Source organism: Nyctibius grandis, chromosome 25, assembly GCF_013368605.1.
Source record: "Nyctibius grandis isolate bNycGra1 chromosome 25, bNycGra1.pri, whole genome shotgun sequence".
Lineage (NCBI taxonomy): Eukaryota > Metazoa > Chordata > Aves > Nyctibiiformes > Nyctibiidae > Nyctibius > Nyctibius grandis.
The window spans coordinates 7,068,392-7,086,749 of record NC_090682.1 but is presented as its reverse complement, the minus strand read 5'-3'; the positions used below and the strand labels follow the sequence as shown (position 1 = coordinate 7,086,749).

At 54.0% G+C, this 18,358-nt stretch overlaps 1 protein-coding gene across 6 annotated transcripts in view; it reads right to left on the bottom strand.

The window, feature by feature from the left end:
- Positions 1-6,353: 6,353 nt before the first annotated feature.
- CADM1 (cell adhesion molecule 1) overlaps positions 6,354-18,358 on the bottom strand; it is a 132,021-nt gene continuing 120,016 nt past the window's right edge. For 3 of the 6 annotated variants that reach the window (XM_068418119.1, XM_068418120.1, XM_068418122.1), the window contains 2 exons: positions 8,910-9,041; positions 6,354-8,574 (listed from right to left, as the gene is read on the bottom strand). In XM_068418119.1, coding sequence (XP_068274220.1) covers positions 8,456-8,574; positions 8,910-9,041 — 251 coding nt within the window. In that variant the 3' untranslated portion in view covers positions 6,354-8,455. Of the gene's footprint in view, positions 8,575-8,909; positions 9,042-14,460; positions 14,542-16,382; positions 16,437-18,358 lie in introns of all 6 variants that reach the window. The other 3 variants (XM_068418118.1, XM_068418117.1, XM_068418123.1) reach the window with 3 other exon arrangements.

Sequence of the window (18,358 nt, the reverse complement as noted above, 5' to 3'; positions counted from 1 at the left end):
GCCGCTTACTCCCTGCCAGATTTATCTGCCTGCTATTAGCCTTCAGAGCTCTGATTTGTTTGCCTGTCAGTTGGACAAATGTTGACAGGCAGAAACAAGCAGGGCTTTCTTTTTTTCCCCCTCCCCTTTTCTTTTTTTTTTTTCCTTCCCCTGCCACACTATTCAGCGCCAGCAAGAACATCAAGGGAGAAGGATGAACAACTGACCCATAAAATAAATACACGGCTCACAGTTTCTGATAAAGATTAAATATTGTAGGAGTCATGACTAGATAACAGGTAGTGGAAGGAAAAGCCTCAGACCTCAATAAAGCATAAAAAAAGGAGCATATATGTATACACACACAGGCGCAAGGAGCCATCTTCCAAGCGTTATGGAGAGTGATAATCCGAACACGCTCTGCCCAAGCAGACTCGCTTCACAAGTGCATCTCAAACACGGCCCTGAGAAATCTCAGGAAAAAGAGCGAGAGCAGCGCATGGCCGAGGCTGGAGCGGAGACACGGCTGCCCAAGAGGGGAGCACATCTCCTGTCCCACCAGGGAAGCGTGCACAGAGCGTGCAAGAAAAAAACCGCGTAAAATATTCTTGTAACCCCAGCATAGACTTGTGGATCAGAAGCCATCCACAAGAAGGGGATGCTCCGGGGCCAAGGCACCGAGGAAAGCAGGTTACAGGAGGCAGCGAACTGCTCTCCTCGGGCGGAGCGGGGACATGGCCTCGGGGCAGGGACACCCACCACCGTCCCATGTGCCGTGGTGCGCACAGGCGGGGGCAGCTGCCGGTACCACCAGCACCCCCAGACCCCAAGGGCTGTCGGTGGGCTTTGCTGAGCCCTGCTCGTCCCCCCGGGGGCCGGCACGGACGGGAGGGGTTTCCACAGGACACACAAAGGGCCGGAGACCCTCGGACATTCCTGTCCCCCCCATCCCTGCCGCAGCGCTCCAGCCCCCGGCTGCTGGACCCGGCGCTTGCCAGGCGGGTGCACATTTAATCCCCCCCCCCTCCGTGCCAGTTTGCCGAGTTTCGTGGCTCACAGGTTCGCTTTTGTGCGCTCCCCCCACCCCGCCCCGCTGCAACCCAGCCACGTGTAAACACAACGAGCGGCCGCAGGCACCGGATAAACGGCGGAGGGGGGGGGGGCTCTCCCCAGCCTCACAGCCCCCCCGGCCGTACCCCCCCCCCCCCCCCCCGCGAGGAGGAGCCCCCCAGGCGTCCCCAAACCCCCGCCCAGTCCCCCTGTACCTGCAGAGCCGCTCCGGCCGCATCCCAGGGGCCGCCGGCGCCGGGCGATCAGTGCCCGCAGGTGTGTGGGGGGGGTAAATGGCCCCAGCTGGGCAGGGGCTGGGCAGGGCCAGGGCAGGGAGGAGGGAGGGCAGCGCTCCAGCAGCGCCCACCCCATCACCGCCTCGGGGAACGCCGGTGGGCGATGCTGGAGGGGTTGTTCCCACGCCCGGGGGGGGTTCCTGCCCCCGGGAACTGCCCTGCATCCCACCTGGAACCCCCTTTTCCTCCAGTCCTCCCAGTTTGCCTTACGTGTGTGTGTTTTCCTGGGCAAGGAGAGCCACGGGCACTGGGGCTGGGAGAGAAGCAGCCCGTGTGCCCGCGCTGGGCAGAAAACAAGCTGCCCACCCCGCTCAGCGCTGCACACCAGTGCTGCCTGCGTGCGAGCCAAAGGTACCCAACCGACAGCCCTGAGCTGGGCTTGGCTGCTGGGCCCAGCCTTGCAGATGCAGCCACATCAAAAACTGCGTTCCTGGGGTAGGACCAGACCTCTCTTACCCATCCCTGGTTTGCACAGCTCACACAGCTGATGGCGGAGCCCCAGCTCCAGCTCTGCTCAGCGCTACCTAACGCCGTGCCCGTTTTGATGCCCACAAGGCACGCCCGAGGGGTCTGCACCCCTGGAAGGGCGCGTGGGAGCACTCGCAGACAAGCCCCTCGAGTTCTGTCAAGCCTTGCTCCAAAGCAGCCCGCTGACCATAGCACGAGCCCCGCAGGTCGGCTCGCAGGGCACGGAGGGGCTCGCTGGCAGCCTCTGACCCTCACCTGGACCCTCTCCCCAAAGCATCAGGCGCGCTCCGGGCTCTCCAGACAAACACGAGCCAGAGAGTTAAAGCAGCGGCACAGAGAGAATTGGAGCTGCGCTCGGCAGCAAATTAGACATTTAAAATCTGAGGAGAGTGACTGGTGAAGATTAAACGCTTTATAGATCTGCTGGAGGAGAGGCGAGCGAAAGGAAAGGTAGATCATTGACACCCCTCAGGCAACAGGGTGAAGATCTGTTTACGTACCGGTGTGTAATCAAGTAGGAACGAATGCAAGACACGAGGCCTTAATTTTTAATTTGCAATCAAGGCCACGAACACCTTTTCTTAGTCCCAGAAAAACACTGCCATTCTCCTTGTCCCTGCTCAACAGCAGCATTACCCAGAGAAGGGAAAATTACCCAGACGTAATTGGGCAAGCCTTGGCCCCGGCGAGGGGGCACTGGGCAGCTCCTCCCGTCCCGGCGATGGGCAACAGGACCAGGCGCTGCCTGCCTGGGAAGGGGCAGTGGAAAGGTGACCGTGGGCACAGAAACGCAGCGGAGAGGGGACGGAGACAGGGAGAGGGTGCAAAGGAGCAGAGGAAGGCAGCCCACGGAGAGTCGCAGGCTGCAGATTGCCTTCCCCATCCTATTGGCATTCCCCTGCAGGTGCTGTTTGGAGGAGCTGCTGCCAGCCCGTCGCCGGCGCGGCCGGGAGCGGGGCTGCAGTGCTGGGAGGCAGCGAGGCTGGCCCCGAGGGAGGCTGGAGCACAGAGCAGAGAGGAGGGCGTGTGATCAAATATTCCCTTTGTTCCCGGCAGCCTTCCGAGCTCCTGCCTGCTCGCTTGGTGCGTGCCTGCCCCGAGCACCGCCCGCCCTGCTTGTCGCGGCGAGGAGGAGGCAAGGGCTGCCGGGGAGGCCGGCCACACGGGAGCTCAGCTGATGGATGCTTAACCCGGGGCATCCAAGCAGCACACCCTGGGGAGAGCAGTCTGTACGCCCCAAACACAAACTTAACATCCAGGCTGCACAAGGAGCGTTACCGGGGACCAAAGGCAGCGAGGGAATCCCACCGTTGCACAGTTTGTTGGGAAAGGGGAGGGAACGCCGCTCACCCCAAAGGATGCCAAGAGCAAGTGTGTGGGGACTTGGGAGAGAGGTGAAGACAACGCTGTTATGGTCGGGACACGAAGCAAGCCTTTGTTTAAGCCACTCAGAGGAAACCAGAATTTCCAGAAAGCAGCACGGGAAACCACCAGCAGGTCTGTAAAACACTCCCTGCTCTGCCCCGGAGCCTGGTGTCTCAGGAGCTTTTCAAACACCGGGGACCTCTGTGTACTCTGAGGTGGAGAGAACGTTCCTCACCTCACAGGGAGCAAAATGGAGGCAGAAAAGAGACTGCAGCCCAGGAAGGCGCTGGACGCACAGAGAGCCTGTGACTACGGGGCTACCTCAGTGGGGGCTCACCCCGTGTGCGGGGCCGGGGCACGGGACAGCCTCCAGCCGTTCTGCGAAGCCAGGAGCTGGGAGGGAAAGGGGAGAGGCAGAGGTGCCTTTATTTAGTTACTTTACTGAAGTTTAGTTATTTAACTACAGTTTGTTTGTTTAATTACAGTTTGTTTGTTTAACTACACTTCATCCTGCAGTTTGCCAGACAGCAGCAGGGCACGCAGAGCTTTGCAACCTGCAGCATCACCTTTCCTGGACCTTCCCTACAAGCATCCCTTACAACCCCGCTCGCTACATATTCGCATTGTCCAGGAACGACCTTTGACGTGCAGCAGAGAACGCCTCACGGCTGCCTTTTGCAATAGGACAAGGCTCGTTGCAGCTCGCGTGCCGTAACTACTCGCTGGCGCTGCACTCGCAGCATCCCACACACGGTGCAGTCGTTCTGCACTTACACCCAGCCCGGACGCACAAGGGGACGGCAGCCCCGGTCCCTGCAGAGCAGGGCTGCCGCTGCACGGGGACGGGCTCCCAGCATCGCTGCCACCCTCCGACCCGGGCAGGGGGAGCACGCGTCCCCCCGCCGATCGATGCTGCGCCCAGCAGATATTATCCCTCGCGCACACCACGACCACTGCCTACAAACGGGGTTGGACCTTCAGAGAAAGCCGTTAGCCCGTTGTCAGGACCCTGATGAGGGCTGACTGGCCAGCGTGGATCGATGCTCACGGTGAGTGCATTTCAATCACCGAGCCCAGAACTCGGGTACGTGTGGCCCGACCTAAGGGGAAGTGTCAGTTATCACTCGATACTGTACGTGGCATGAGTGTTCGAAGCCTGGACATTCAGCAACAGCAGCCAGGCAGGAAAGGGGGTAATTATGCAAGTCAGAATCATTCGCTACGTTAAAATAATTCCTCCCTGCATTTGGTTAAAAAAAAAATTGTATTATTTACCTAATAAAATAATTGTGTAATTAGGACCAAATGACTTATGCAACCTGTGAAAACGTTAAGTTCTGGGCAAACACGACCTTCTTATTTTAGGTAACGATCATTTTGCTCAATTTCCTAAAGTCTAGAATGTCCTCAGGTCCTTTTAATGAAAAAGGACTCAAGAGCCGGACTCCCCGCATAGCTAAGGGATGGATTTGGGGCTCAGGTGCTCGCCTTCAGCTGCCAGTTACTGCCTCGCAGTCCTGGGGTTTTTTGGGAAATAATCCTGAAAGATTTGGACCCCTGACAGGATAAATCAATGAGGAACCCTCCGACACGCGGCTGATTTGTTCTCCCCAGAGCTGCAGCGGGCAGCGGTTTCACGGGGCGATGCTCACAGCGGGATCCTTAACAGGGTATTCATGTCCAACCCCCCTTTCATCAGGGTAACTCTGGAAATGAGAAGCGGGCACAACCCAAGGCCTCCCATCCCCTCCCCAGCTCCTGCCGCAGCCGCGCTCCCCTCTTGCAGGCTGGGCTTTGCCCCCACGCTCGGCAGATCGCCTCTGAGCACGCTAAATTATTGAGAATCACTGCAGCAGCAGGATTGTGTTTAGGGAGAGGCCACAGCATTAATCCCGGCTCAAAGCCCTGGGGGAGCGGTGCCGACTCGAGCCACGCAACACATCAGATTCGGAATTACAAAGAACCTCTCCCCACTGCAACACAGAGGCGGACACTCAAGGCACCCCAGGACAGAACAAGCGCAGAGTAAATCAGGTCGTGGTATTCGCGGAGTACTCACCTGCTGCAGCGTCCGTACATGCGTCGCCGGGGCGAGGGATGCTGCGGCTGTACCTGCCCCAGCCCGGGGCTGCTCCGTGGTGACGAGTGGGGGGGACCAGCCTTTCCTCCTGGCGCGGCTCTGAACCCGTGAGGTCCCAGGCACGACGCTAACACCTCTCTCCATTCAGCCCGCACCCGTGGCTAAACGATAACCAGTTGCTCTATCACCCAAGACCCCTGCCCAGCCGAGAAAGGGAGGTGGGAAAAGGAGGGAGACTCCTGGGTTGAAATTTAAAGAGAGGTGATAAAATAAGAAAATCAGTATCAATGCTAATATAAAAGACACAAAATTACACTCAGCCCATAGAGTGGTGGCAAGTCCCTCCAGGGATACTAACTGTTGAGAAAAGAGGACAAAGAGGGAGAGGAGAGCAAAGAGCCCCCTCCCCAGCAGCTTTCCCTTTTATAGTGACCCTGACTCAATGTTACAGAACACACCTGTGGGGCAGCCTGGGGCAGCTGCCCTGGGTTTAACTGCTGATGGCCTCGATCACCAGCCCACAGCTGGGCACAAACTGAAAGAAAATGAAACAGAAAAAGGATTCTATAAGTTTTATCCCTGCAAAGCCAGGACAACACCTCAGGCGCTCCACCCCTCCACCGAGCGAGGACGTCTGGGCAGCCCCAGCCCGGGACCCCCCCATCTGCCGCCTGCGAGGGGCCGTGGTGGCACACGGTGCCACCCCCGCTCCCCCGACTGCTGTTCCTGCCAGGCAAACATCAGGTGCTGTTATTGAACGTGGATGAACAATAACCCAAGGAATCACCTAAAAACTAATTCTGTTTGAGCTGTGCCATGTGGAAATGCCACGACCTGGATCACCATAGCCATGAGGGGTCCAGGGAAAGGGGAACAAGGACCCGGTGAGGAAGGAATTCAGCTGCGTATCTAATGCCATCGCCTTGGTGTGGTCACCACAAGTGGGTGAGGCAATGAGCTCTGGCTGGAAGAGGGAAAAGCCTCAGGAGCCAGCATCGGGGGCCTGTGGCTTTAAAACCTCTTGTGCATTAATAGTTAAAAAATACCGTGTCGACTGTCAAAGACCACGTGTTCATCCCTATTTCATGTAAGACAAAGAAGAGCGTCAAAGGAGGTTTGGTTTTGTAACATTAACTTTTTTTTATTAAGAAGACAGATATTTTATAGTACTTCTTTTCCTTTGTAAAAATGGTATACATGAACCGATACAAAATGTGAATGGGAACAGATGGGTATGTACTGTCTTACATCGTAACATCGTCCATGGACACCTTAAAACAGAACTGGCCTAAGGGGAAAAACGGAACGGGCGGGTGAATAAAGAACAAGGCTGTTTAGCGTCAGTCCCGCGTCCTTCACTCGGAACGCTCCTTCAAACAAGGTTGTTCTTTCTCCACGCCTCGAAATCCTAATGATCTAAAGCTGTACAAAGTAATACTCAACAATACATTTCAAACAGTGCACTGCATACTGAAGAAAAAATACATAAACCGATATACAACTAAAATTCGTAATTTCCTGTCTTTTTATCCTGTTTCCAGTTTCTTTGTTTCCAATGTGTGGGGCCGAAATTTTGCGATCTACCTGAGACGGAAAACACCAATCAAAACACATGAACCTGAGACATGTCAACATCGTAAGTCAAAGTTACATCGGTAACACTGCACTACTGTACACTTCCAAAACAGGGACGGGCTGCTCCGAGCCGGGGGCGCGAGGGCCCCCGCGTGCTGACGGCGGCGGCGGGGCCGGAGGCTCAGAAGGGAGCTGCGCTCGACAGAATTTGCTCGGGGGAAAAAAAAAAGGGGTATTTCTGCGAGGTTCTTCTCGTGCCAAGGGGACAGGCGGGATGCTGCTGGAGAAGGGACTCGCTCGCTGCCTCGGGCCGTCCTGCTCCCGAAGGGCTCCCGCAGCGTAACGGTGCTGCCAGAAACGATTGAAAACCAAAAAACTGCACAAAAACGCTGCCCCCGAAACCCCTAAGGAAAAAACCAAACCCGACGCTAAGATTAACGCTTCCCTTAAATAAATCGGCGTACATTTTCCACACAAACACAGTAAAAAAAAACGTACCGCTCCAAATCCAGGATTACTCACCCCAAAAAATTCAGCGTATGTAATTTCGGTACCGGCTTCTCGCGGCGGCGTGCTACCTGTCACTGCGGGTTCTAACGGACCGAGATCCTCCTTGTCACCTATGGCTTTGTAAGTCAGGGAGCACTGTCGTTTTAACGCAAATTCCCACGTTTCACTTCAGCGGGTACAAAAAAAGGCAGTTTTGCTCGTCCGGCTGCTCGCCAGGTCCCGGCTCCGGCACGGACGGGGCGGGGGGTGAGGACAACCCAAGCCGGGCACCCGGCGGCTTCGCCTTCTCCAGCAAAGCGGGGAGAGGTCGGCGCAGCCGGGGAAGCGCACCGGGGGGCCGGAGCAGGAGCCCCCCAGCCTGGCGGGAGCGGTCCCCCGGCACGGCGTGACAGGCAGGCTCCGCGTCCCACCCGGGGGGAGACCCCGGCCCTGCCTCCCCGCGGCCGGCAGCGCCTCGCCGAGCTCCAGCCCGTCCCCAGGCACCACCGAGAGCAGCCGGACGGTGGGCAGCCACCGCCGGGACCTCGCCGGCCGGTTGCCCGAGCCTTCGCCACGGCAGAGGGAGCGGGACGTGGGCACACTGAACGGCAAACTACCAAAGCTAAAACGTGCTGGTTCTCGTCGATGAGCTCGCGTCCCGAACGGCCAACGGGGGACAGCAAGAGAAACGCCTTCACAGAAACCCACCGACTCCACGGGGGCCCAGCAGGCAGCTCGGGAACAGAAGAGGGAAGGGGAAACGAAGAGCCACAGACACCCGAAGGGAACGAACGCACAGAAGCCCCTCTTCTTCCCAGCCTCCCCCCGACCCGAACGAACAGAAATTAAACAAGGCACAGAATCTTCTGCAAATGACTTCACTAAACTAAATCCAAGCTGGACTTGGCCAAAAAAAGGAAACCCAAACAAACTGAGGTGTCGAACAGCAGAGTGTACTTCACGAGGAATATTTTTACACAGCAAATCCTGGACCCTCCCAGCCTCACGACTCTCCACCCAGTTGTTTTTTTTTCTTTAAAAAAAAAAAAGACACAAGCTGGTTCCAACTCCTGATATCACTGTCTCTTTCGCATTTAAATAGGGCCAGTAGTAACCGTCCACGGTTGGACACCTCATAGAAACCAAGGCTGCTCTAGATGAAGTACTCCTTCTTCTCTTCGGAGTTGTTCTGTCCTCCTTCTGCGTTGATGATGGCTGTGTCTGCGTCGGCCGCGTCATCTGCTCCTTTGGCTTCGTGAGTGAAGTACGTACCTGAAAGGCAAGGGGGAGGCTGCGTGACTCCTCGGAGGTCTCTGCGACGTGCTACTGCTCTACAGTGCCTTACGTGGCAAAGAAATTGGGTCACAGCTATTTCCCCCTCTCAGCAGCACACAAACACCGGTAAAATAACGTATTATACGCTGTACTTAAGGGAGACCGATCTTGCATCTCCGCTTTCTCTCTCCCTAATGCGCTTTGGGTTTTTTTTCCCCTTTCTCCTCTCTTCTCAACATTATTCACTCCATCCCAGTGATGCTCAGAACACCCTGAGCAAGGGGAAACACGTGCCGCGTCCCCTCGTTCCCCAGTTCCGGGCTCTGGCTTACCTTTATGTCTGGCAAAATAGCGCCCTAAAATGATGAGCAGGCAAAGCATCGCAAACACGACCACGGCCACGACGCCGCCAACCACCGCGTGGTCCACGCTCCGTATGGCCCCTTCCTCACCTGCGCGAGAATCTGTTGAGATCAGAAGAGGGATAAGAAGTCGGGACTCGTTACGGTGCAGTGTGAAGGGTCTGGCTGCAGCTCGGGACTGGACAAGCCCCCCTGGTGCTCTCAGGAGAGGGGGAAGCCCGGAGCTACCTAGAGAGATGAGTGCGGGCAGAGGAACGCTGTCCAGAGCCGGACTCATCAGGGCCTCGCCGTGCCAGGCGCTTTCCGCTACAAGCAGCAGCACTACGACTACGCACGTGGAAGACAGCTGGGAAAGGGAGAGGGGAGGAGAGGCGGACTCATCGGTGGCTTTGGGGAAATTTCCCTAGAATTTTCCCTAAAATCCCCCAGAAAAAAACACTTGTGGGCGTTTTGGGAAATTTCCCTAGAATGCTCCCCAGATTTCGGCCTCCCCGGGGTTGGGGGCACCGGGAACAGCAGGATAATATGGCAATATGAATCATTAGCTCTGGAGAAACATCATTGACAAACGCCCTGTTGGAAACATCGCAACCTCAGCCCGAAAGCCCACCAGCCCGGCGCGGTGGACACGTCGCCAGCCGCCCTCTGCCCCGCGGCAGGGGCTCCCGAGCCCGCCGGGACACAGCCTGTGCTGGGCGACGCGGCCCACCGCGCCCCGAGACACAAACCCTCCTAACGCACACCCTGAAAACCCCCTCGAAGGCAGACAGCGAGCAATGATTGCACCGTGCCTCCGACTGCTTTATTCCATTTATTTAACGCCCCGCCATGCAATTACTTTTCTTTTATAAGCGCCTCTCCCTTAGGACGCCGTCACCCGGGAGAGGGATGACTTATTTGGCGGAGGAACAACTCCGAAATGAACCCAGAATGAGCTATGGCCGTGTAAAATGGACGTATAGCAGTGTAAACAATTTTAATTTAAGAACGCAGCTACATCACCCCTCGCTGCAATCCTAATGGCAACCGAGATTTATAACGTAGTAAAAAACAATTATTCTCCCGTTGATTAATACATTAACATTTTGGAATAGAAGCTAAAGCATTGTCTCTTTTTTTTTTATTGAGTCAAGCGCGACACCTCCATTAAAATGATTTACTGGCCATACCTCACAATTTAAGCACAGCAGCAACAGAAACGGTAAAAATCTTTTAACTTTACATGATTTGTGAAGTCATACGTGAAGGATTTACCATTTAAATCTTTCACTACAAGAAGCACATGGCCTATAAATCTGTCCTGCATGCAGTTGCCCAGGCACCTCGGAGAAATGCATTTTGCCAGCAAGACTGAGAGTGCAAACGCAAGTCAATTCTTAAGAAAGATTTATCCCCGTCTCCCTCCACAGAACAGAGCAAAGCTCTGAAGCCTCCACCTCTAATAATATTTGAAGTTTATCGATCAAGCGTACAGATCCGTGACAGCTAAAGGTAATGGTGCTCTTTTGAGCCGAGACCTGATACAAAGCTCTCGAGCAGCAGCCCGGGATTTACGTTTTTCTATCGATATTTCCAATTCTGCTCCGAGATTAAGGACTGAGGGGCCCAAGTAAATAACTCGTGACCGAGAGCACCATAAAGTGCCCTTTAATTAAAACAATTTAAGAAAAAAAAACCCCTTCGAGTGTTTCTTCGCGTACCTTCTAGGAGCAGGAGCTCCGGCACGGGCAGTGGGATGTCTGGGTTGAATGGGACGAGGCGAGGGGGACGTTAAGGGACTACACAAAGAGCAGCCTCTGGGTGCCACAAGCTTTTTTAAACAAACTTAGCGCCCAGTTGCGCTCGGCTGCACTGAGGAGCAGACAGCAGCATCCCAGCCGGGGAGGATGGATGTCTTGTTGACATCTGGGACAGCCGAGGAGAATGAACGCGCTGAGTTACAGCTCCGTAATGTGCTCAGAGGAGGGTTTTGCATCAAGAGGCATTTTTTCTTAATCACCATAAATTAAAGTTCTGGAAGGATGGAGCCTTGCTGGTGGGCTCACACCAGCAGCAGCAGGCGCCATGCCGTCACACCGACCCACAGCGGCAGAGCCAGGTCTGGGTTACTCGAGACAGGGCTTCCCTGGGAAAGGACTTCTGCATGAAGCCTTTAGAAGAGTTTGTTGACTATGATTTGTTCTGCTGGGACACGCAGGGCCGTTCTTCTTAATTATTTCTGTTAAAAAAGACCTCTGCAAAGTGCCAGCCGCAAGTTTATTTTATTATCTGCGTGGCTAAATAGTTCATACTAAGGAAAAATTAAATATCTTCTGAGGATGTCTAGTGGTTGCAAGCCATCCAACATCTGGCAAGAGCCAGCCAGCTCCGGGGAACTCGGTAACGTCCTGAACGTCCCTCTGCAAGGGAACCAGCCAGAAGGTCTGCCTTAAAACCAACGTTCTGCATTGAGAGGCATTAAACCATCACACTGAGCAAAAAGAAATCTGCCTTTGGCTATTTCATCTTCTGTCACTCATTATTCCTTGGTAACAACCAAAGCAAGCATTGGTCTATGGAGCAAGGAAAGATTCCCTAAACTTCTGCCAATAAAGAGAGACTTGACCTTAAAAACCAGAACCTGCTTTCAAACGCTGTCTCCGGTTCACAAAAGCTATTCCCGCTTCATATCTATGATTAAAAAAGAAATCACAACGTTATTGCTGAAGAGGGAACAGACGAGATGGCAGGAACTGACAAAATACCACATTATTTGCTAATCCTAATATGTTATTCTTCCTCAAGATTTGCTTTTCTCAGCACCAATTCAATTATAGATGCTACAAATCCTTCTGACATTTAATTCCCTCTTGTCAGAGCCCAGTAAATGTATACACGCAGAGCTCTCCCATTAAGATGTTAATATATATCGGAGCAGCCTGGCCTTTAAATCCAACAGCTGGGGGTTTCCTCCTCGGGTGTTGTCTCTGGTTCGCTCGTGGGGTTTTTGCGGGTGGGAGCGGAAGGAGGGAGGGGAGAGCAAGGCAAGGCACAGACACGGCTGCGTGCCGGGGACAGGCACGTCTACGCGGCTACTGCGCACCCCAGTGAGCCCCAGTTTGTGGGGGGGTGCTTTGGCGGTACCAAAGCACCTTAAAGGAAAACTGCAGCGATAACGGTACAATGCACTGGTGATGACTGAATGCGTGCAGAAAAAAATCAATTCTTCTTTAAAACTGGTGTCACGCCTCCCTGAAAGCTGCGCCCTGCGTCAGAGGGACGCCGTGATTCTATCTGACATGGCACTGAACTTGTCTGCGTGAGATGCAGATTGTATACAGCAGCAGGCACCGCTGTCGGCCCACTTCAAGTGGTGGCCAGTAAGAGACTTTGGGGGCTTTAAATTGGTTTTTGCTTATAGAAACATAGAATGGTTTGGGTTGGAAGGGACCTTAAAGATCATCTCGTTCCAACCCCCCCATCATTTTAACCAACTGCTCATGCAATCAACAAATAAGAGATTTCACCACTGGAAGGCGAACCCTGAAGTTTTCCTTTAAAAAAAAAAAGTGCAGCTCATGAAACGCTACGCAGACAGAAGAGAAAGGCTTTTTGGCTGGGACCTGTCACCGTACTAACGTCGCTCGTTCCGAGAGGCAGGAGCAACACGGAGCAGCCGTCCAGCTGGGGCTCTTCCACGTGAGCACTGTCACCTCACAGCCGCGTTTTAAACCCGCAGGCTCTTACTCCTGGCTTTTTTTTTGCAGGGGGAGACGCTTTTTAAAAAGTAACTGTATTAATGATCTCAAGTTTTCTAACAGTTTTGCAGATGTAATCGTTTAAAAATAGCTTTCTGGGACGGCCTCGGGAGCGTGGAAGAAGCTGGCGGATGTTAACAGCAGTACCCTAACGATGTGGGTCAAGCGCTCACAGCAAGGTTTAGCCTAAGGAAGGCTGCTTCTCCTCCCAGCTACTCAATAAAAAGGTTCCATTCGATTCTGGTTTTAATGAGGCTTTAAAATCTTTATATATGTATCTACGTATATTCCAGCTCCTACTCTCTGTTAAGTGGCAGCACCTCAAGAGTAAGAGAAAGACGAGGTTGGACCCAGCTGTACCAGGGAGTATTTTAAACCTCAGTCATACCTGCTCTGAAAGCCCCAGACCCACTAGGATCCAGCACTTCATTTTTTACCCTTAGCCCTCACCGAGGTTTCAGAACTGGGCCCTGCAAGGCTCAAGGGCCAGGTTTGGGGTCACCCTTGCGAGAGGAGCCCTCCGCACGCACAAGCACCCCGAAGGCAGCGGCTCCTCCCCGGTGACCTCCTGCACCGGAGCCCCCGACGTGGGGCTGCCCTGGGAAATTGATGGAGATCTTTGTGAAAACACAGTATAGGCGTTAATTTTGGCACATTGGGATTTACTGCTGCGCTCCCACAAAGACTCATCTTCCATTTCTGCGTGAAAATCAATTTCAAGCTATTGAGCTAGGGCTGAGTTTGTGTGTGTGCATACGTAAGGGTACACACACCAGCTCCACCGACAGCTGCAACACCTCCCAGATGTTAATGTAACATCTGCATCAAGGCAGGGAAAACAAAACCTAAACCCACTTCTTTGAAGAGTTCCCAACTTAGTGATCTTTTCTTCCTTGCGTTGGAGCAGCACTAGGAGTTGGGGTTGGCGGGGGGTGCTGGTGGGCAGGGCTGGGGGAAGAACAGGCTGTCGTCGTTTCAGAAACACTATAAACCACTCATCCCCCACGTGGGAGGGCAGAAATCACCACCTGCGTGTGACAGGATGAGCACTAATGTTATTCATTACGGCAGCGCGGCATTAAGCGTGCTCCCCCTGCTCTAATTTATCGACGGACTGTTAGAGCAGCGTTAACCTGTTTGTTGGATTGTAATTGGATTTGGTCTCATTTAAGCCAAAGAAATTCGAGGAGTTCATCCTTCTTCAATCAATAAGCTCCCCTTCAGTGACCCATTTCAAGATCGCTTCATAAAAAATAATGCGCTTCGCTTTAATAAATTTAATCACTATGACAGGGGCTCAATGTTCATCGGTTCTTTCTGGAGTCTCCTCTCTGCTAGAAAACGGGAGCCCCGCTCACAATCGATAGCGATTGATTCATCAGCGTCCCCCTCGGACAAGGGTGCTAATCAGGTTTTGATTAGTTAATCAAACCCGACGTGAAGGCTACATGGCTCCCTCTTGATCGCTCCCTGTTTTACCAGAGGTGCAGCGACTCTCTGGAGCGAGGCAGAGACCGCAGTGCCTGGGGGGACGGGCACGTGGGCGTTACTGCGGTCAGAGCACACGGCAGCACCCACGTACGCACCCACCCGCGTGTTTGCGTGCGTGCACACGCGCTCACACGCGGAGCAGTTTGCCCCAGCGATTCCCAGCGCTGCAGGGATGCGGGGCCAAGCCCTCCCGCACCCTACGGCCCCCGCACATTGGGAACAAGAGGTTTGCGAGTGGCACGGACACACACAGCTCGGCCAGGAGAAGCGACTACAGCTCTGGGAACTACTACCTGGACGGGAGGCAAGGGACGCGTTACTTAAGTGCGCGGTTGGCAGAGCCTCCGTCGGAGCGCTTAGCGGGACAGGAGCACCTGGAAGGAACAGCACACTGAGCAAACCCCGCAGCACCCCGCGGCCAGCACCCCGCGGCCAGCACGGCACCATCCGCCCCCGGCGAGGGCACGCACCCCGCGGGCCCGTCCGAGGGCTCGCCGCAGCGCAGGGCAGCGTTCCCGACGGAGAGCTCAGCTCCAGCACTCACCTGCACCACCCGGCCGACCCCGGGCCCCACACGGGACCCGAGTGCAGCTCCCCGGGAGGCTGGGCACGGGCGAGGGGACGGAGGGCAGTTTGGTTCGTAGGAGAGAGCGGCCTGGGGCTCTGTCTAGTGACACCGGCATGTTTGCCTTGGCATGATTACCCTTGGGGGGTACACGGGTAACCAAGGGAGCAGCAAGCAAAATTTTGAAAATCTTAGGGGGGAAAAAAAAAAAATCAGTAGTGAAGATGGATGCTCCAAAATGGGTGTACGGGAGGGCACAGCAGGCACTTGCCATCGGCAGCAGCTGCGCTCGCGCTGCTTTCTGTAAAGTTTTGGGGGAATTTTGACTCGCATCGAAGACTCAGACGAGTGGAAACACTGAGCTCCAGGCTCAGGAGAAGGTGCCAGCCACCGCACACAGACACGGCTGCTCCGAGGCGTGCTGCGGGGACGGGGGCACGTTGGGACAACGGCAGGGCTGGGAGCAGACACCCATTTTGAGGAATTCCGCGGTGGAATTGCTTCCCGTTCTTCTCTTCATTCACCAAAAGGTGCATTTTTCTTTAAAAAAATACAAATTAAACCAAAAAAAAATAAAGCTTATCAGAGCAAAACAATTATTTCCCGTCCACAGAGTGGTATTTGACAGACACCTAGTTCTTACCTACGAGACCTGGCCCAGGCCTGCGATAACAGGCGTTAGAACACGTTCTGAAGGGATCAATCATTTCTAACCTCTTGGCCAAAGCGCAGAGCAGCGCTGGACCACGACCCCCCGGGGCAGGGCTCTGGCTGCGGTCCTGCCTCGTGGCCGAGCACTGGGGTCTGTCCCCACCACGCTGCCTGCTCCCGGCTCTCGTACCTGCGCGACACAGCCAGCCCCTGGCCGCGGAGGGCAGCGGCTCGAGCCAGGCTGCAGGGGTGCTCTGAGAAGCGGGAGCCAAAAAACCGGGTGAATTTGTAAAACCGCTTAGGAAGGCTCTGGCCAAACATGACCATCAGAGGTTGAGGCTGTTTGTACCACTGATACGACCCCTGCTTTGATTGTACCACCTGCATCCACTGAAGGGGCTTTCATTTCTTAATCTGGATCAGCGCTAACTCGCAAGGACCAACTATAAGGATGTATTTAGGTAATTCTCAGTCCAGCGTGGATAAAGAGAGGTTCAAACCATTTACCTGGTTTTGCCTCCGCTGATAAAGCAATTATCTCCTTTTCATCCCCAATCTGATGCTCGTATTATGAGAAATCACCAAGCAGCCGAGATTTAGCGCCGGCTGCGTTTTTTAAAGCCAGGTTTCACACAATACGGCAGAGTTGAGCGTTTTACAAACATAAAGTCCCAACTCAACCCATCTCCAAATGAGCACTCAAAAAACTGCGGCACGGCAGCGGGGAGGGAACCCGAAACGGTTGTCTCACCCCTCTGCGCGCCTCCCGCCCCGTTTCCAAGGGTGCCACACAGAAATGGGTGCCAAAATCAAAAAAACAAAACGGAGGGAGGAGCATCCCAACAGAAAAGAGCGCACATCCAAGCTGCGAGAGCGTGCGTGGCAGGAATGGCTACACCACAGCGACTGTACGATGCGACATGGCCAAGATGCAGAAATCAGCGTGGAACCAGGATCTAGCGTAGGAGAGCAGCGGTTTACCTACGGACTAGCCCTTACCTGAGAGGTCCCCAGAGTCCAGCTCCTCTGCGGAATTGGGCAACTGAGTAAAGCCTTACAAGTAAAAACAAACTCGTTTTTTCTCTGCGTTTCTCGAGTGACAAAAAACAACACACTTAAGAGCTGAGGATGAATTTCTTGGGGGGGAAAAAACCAATGCGTCAATCACTCGCCATCCTCTGCCGGCTTGGGCAGAGTAACTCGCATGACCGAGCGGCAATGGTTGCCTTTATGACGGACAGAAACTTTCCTCAGTCTACACTGTTGGCACACGACACATGGAACCAAAGTCACTCATTCATAACAGCATGCAGAGACCCCCAAGCTCCATCTTTTAGTCATCACGGGGCGGGACAAGGTCCCAATTTAGTCCGGTTCGATTTCAGTTCTGTATACACAGAGCAATGTAAAATTTTCTTCCAATTTCCCACAAAATGCACTCTGGCTTTGGTCACGTGGGCAAGCCCAGCAATTTAGTGACTAGTGAACATTGCAGATTGCATTTCAAAATGGGAAGGCACCTGTACGTGCCGACTGCAGGCTGCGGCTTCTGCAAAAAACCTGACAAAACCTATTCTGTCGTTTCCCAAATCGGATCCCTGTATGGAAAAAGCACCTGTCCTCAAAGCTGATAAAGCAGTTAGGCGAGCCACGCTCCCGTGAGTTTACATCAGGGCCAGGATGGCTGGCACTCACCAGAACTTACTCTGGCTGCTACAGGCGATGCCTTATCGCAGAAAAAGCCTATTTCCCCCAGAGAGACCCCACTGTCACTGGTCCCTGGGACAGGCTGCTAAAAACACCCACCTCCTTTCCACAGCGAGGATGTTAACGCTGTAAGGCTGACGAGCACGCTGTCCCCCACGGGAAAGCAGCGAGCAGGGTGTGTGTACAGCTCATTAAAAATAAAGCTCCGTCGCAGTGACGGTGTTTCAAACACATCACGTCACCTGGAAGCTACGGTTGGAGTTATCTGCTGAAGGGGGAAGGTGTTTAGGTTAAGAGCGAGCGTTTTGTTTGTGCGCCGCTCCTGGGTTTCAGGGAGCCCCCTTTGTACTATGGTACAACACGTAAATACAATTACAGCTGACTCTCAGAAGCGTTGCACGTGCAAACCCGGGCTCGGAAGAGGAGCCGTTCAACTTTTACCTCTCCAAAATTGCTTCTGTAGAGTCTTCCCTTTCACTTAAAAGGAACCACATTTTCTCAATAATGAGGAAAAAGGGCAACGCTGCATTTTTCATGAAGCAAAAAAAAAAAAAGTCTTTTTCAAAAGAAAATTTAACAATTCAACAATTCCGTTTCTACCTGCACCTGGTATGCTTAAAAACGCCGCCGAACAGTATTAAAACCTGTTGTGAGGCATTTTAAGTATGTGGTAAATTACCTCTTGATTTTTCTCATTAAACTTTCATATCGGCTATTAAAGGCCCTTCTTTTCACTTCTGATCAGAGCGAATTCAAAGCCTGCCGCAGCTCCTGCTCAGCACATGAAAGCTGGCTTTTCCCTCGCCTGCCACGTCCCTGCCAACGGCCAACCCTGACCCGGGTGCCGAGGCAGCGCCGGGAGCACCCCGGGCAGCCGCGGGCGTCCATCGCCAGCGTGATGCGTCCTCCTGCTTCCTAACCTCGCTCCCCTTGGAAGGAAAAGACAATTCCTCTTTGGCACCAGGCTGTGAACAACCCGTCAGGGATTCTGGGTTACGCCGCGTGCTCCGCGGCGCTGCACGGAAACCTTAACCTGTGCAGAGATCTTTGTGATGTTTTATTCAATCGCTCCAAGGACTGGAGCTGTAAAATATCTTTAGGAATCTGTTTGCTATTAGCTGCACTTTTAGGCAGGGCCTTGACAAAAGGGAAGGCGGCAGCTGGCCAGGCAGAGCCCTGGATAACGCTAACGCAGCACGTGCCCGGGCTTTTTCCTCGTGTGCCGTCGCACTTGGCGAGGTTTGCCAGCCGACCAGTGCTCTGGCACG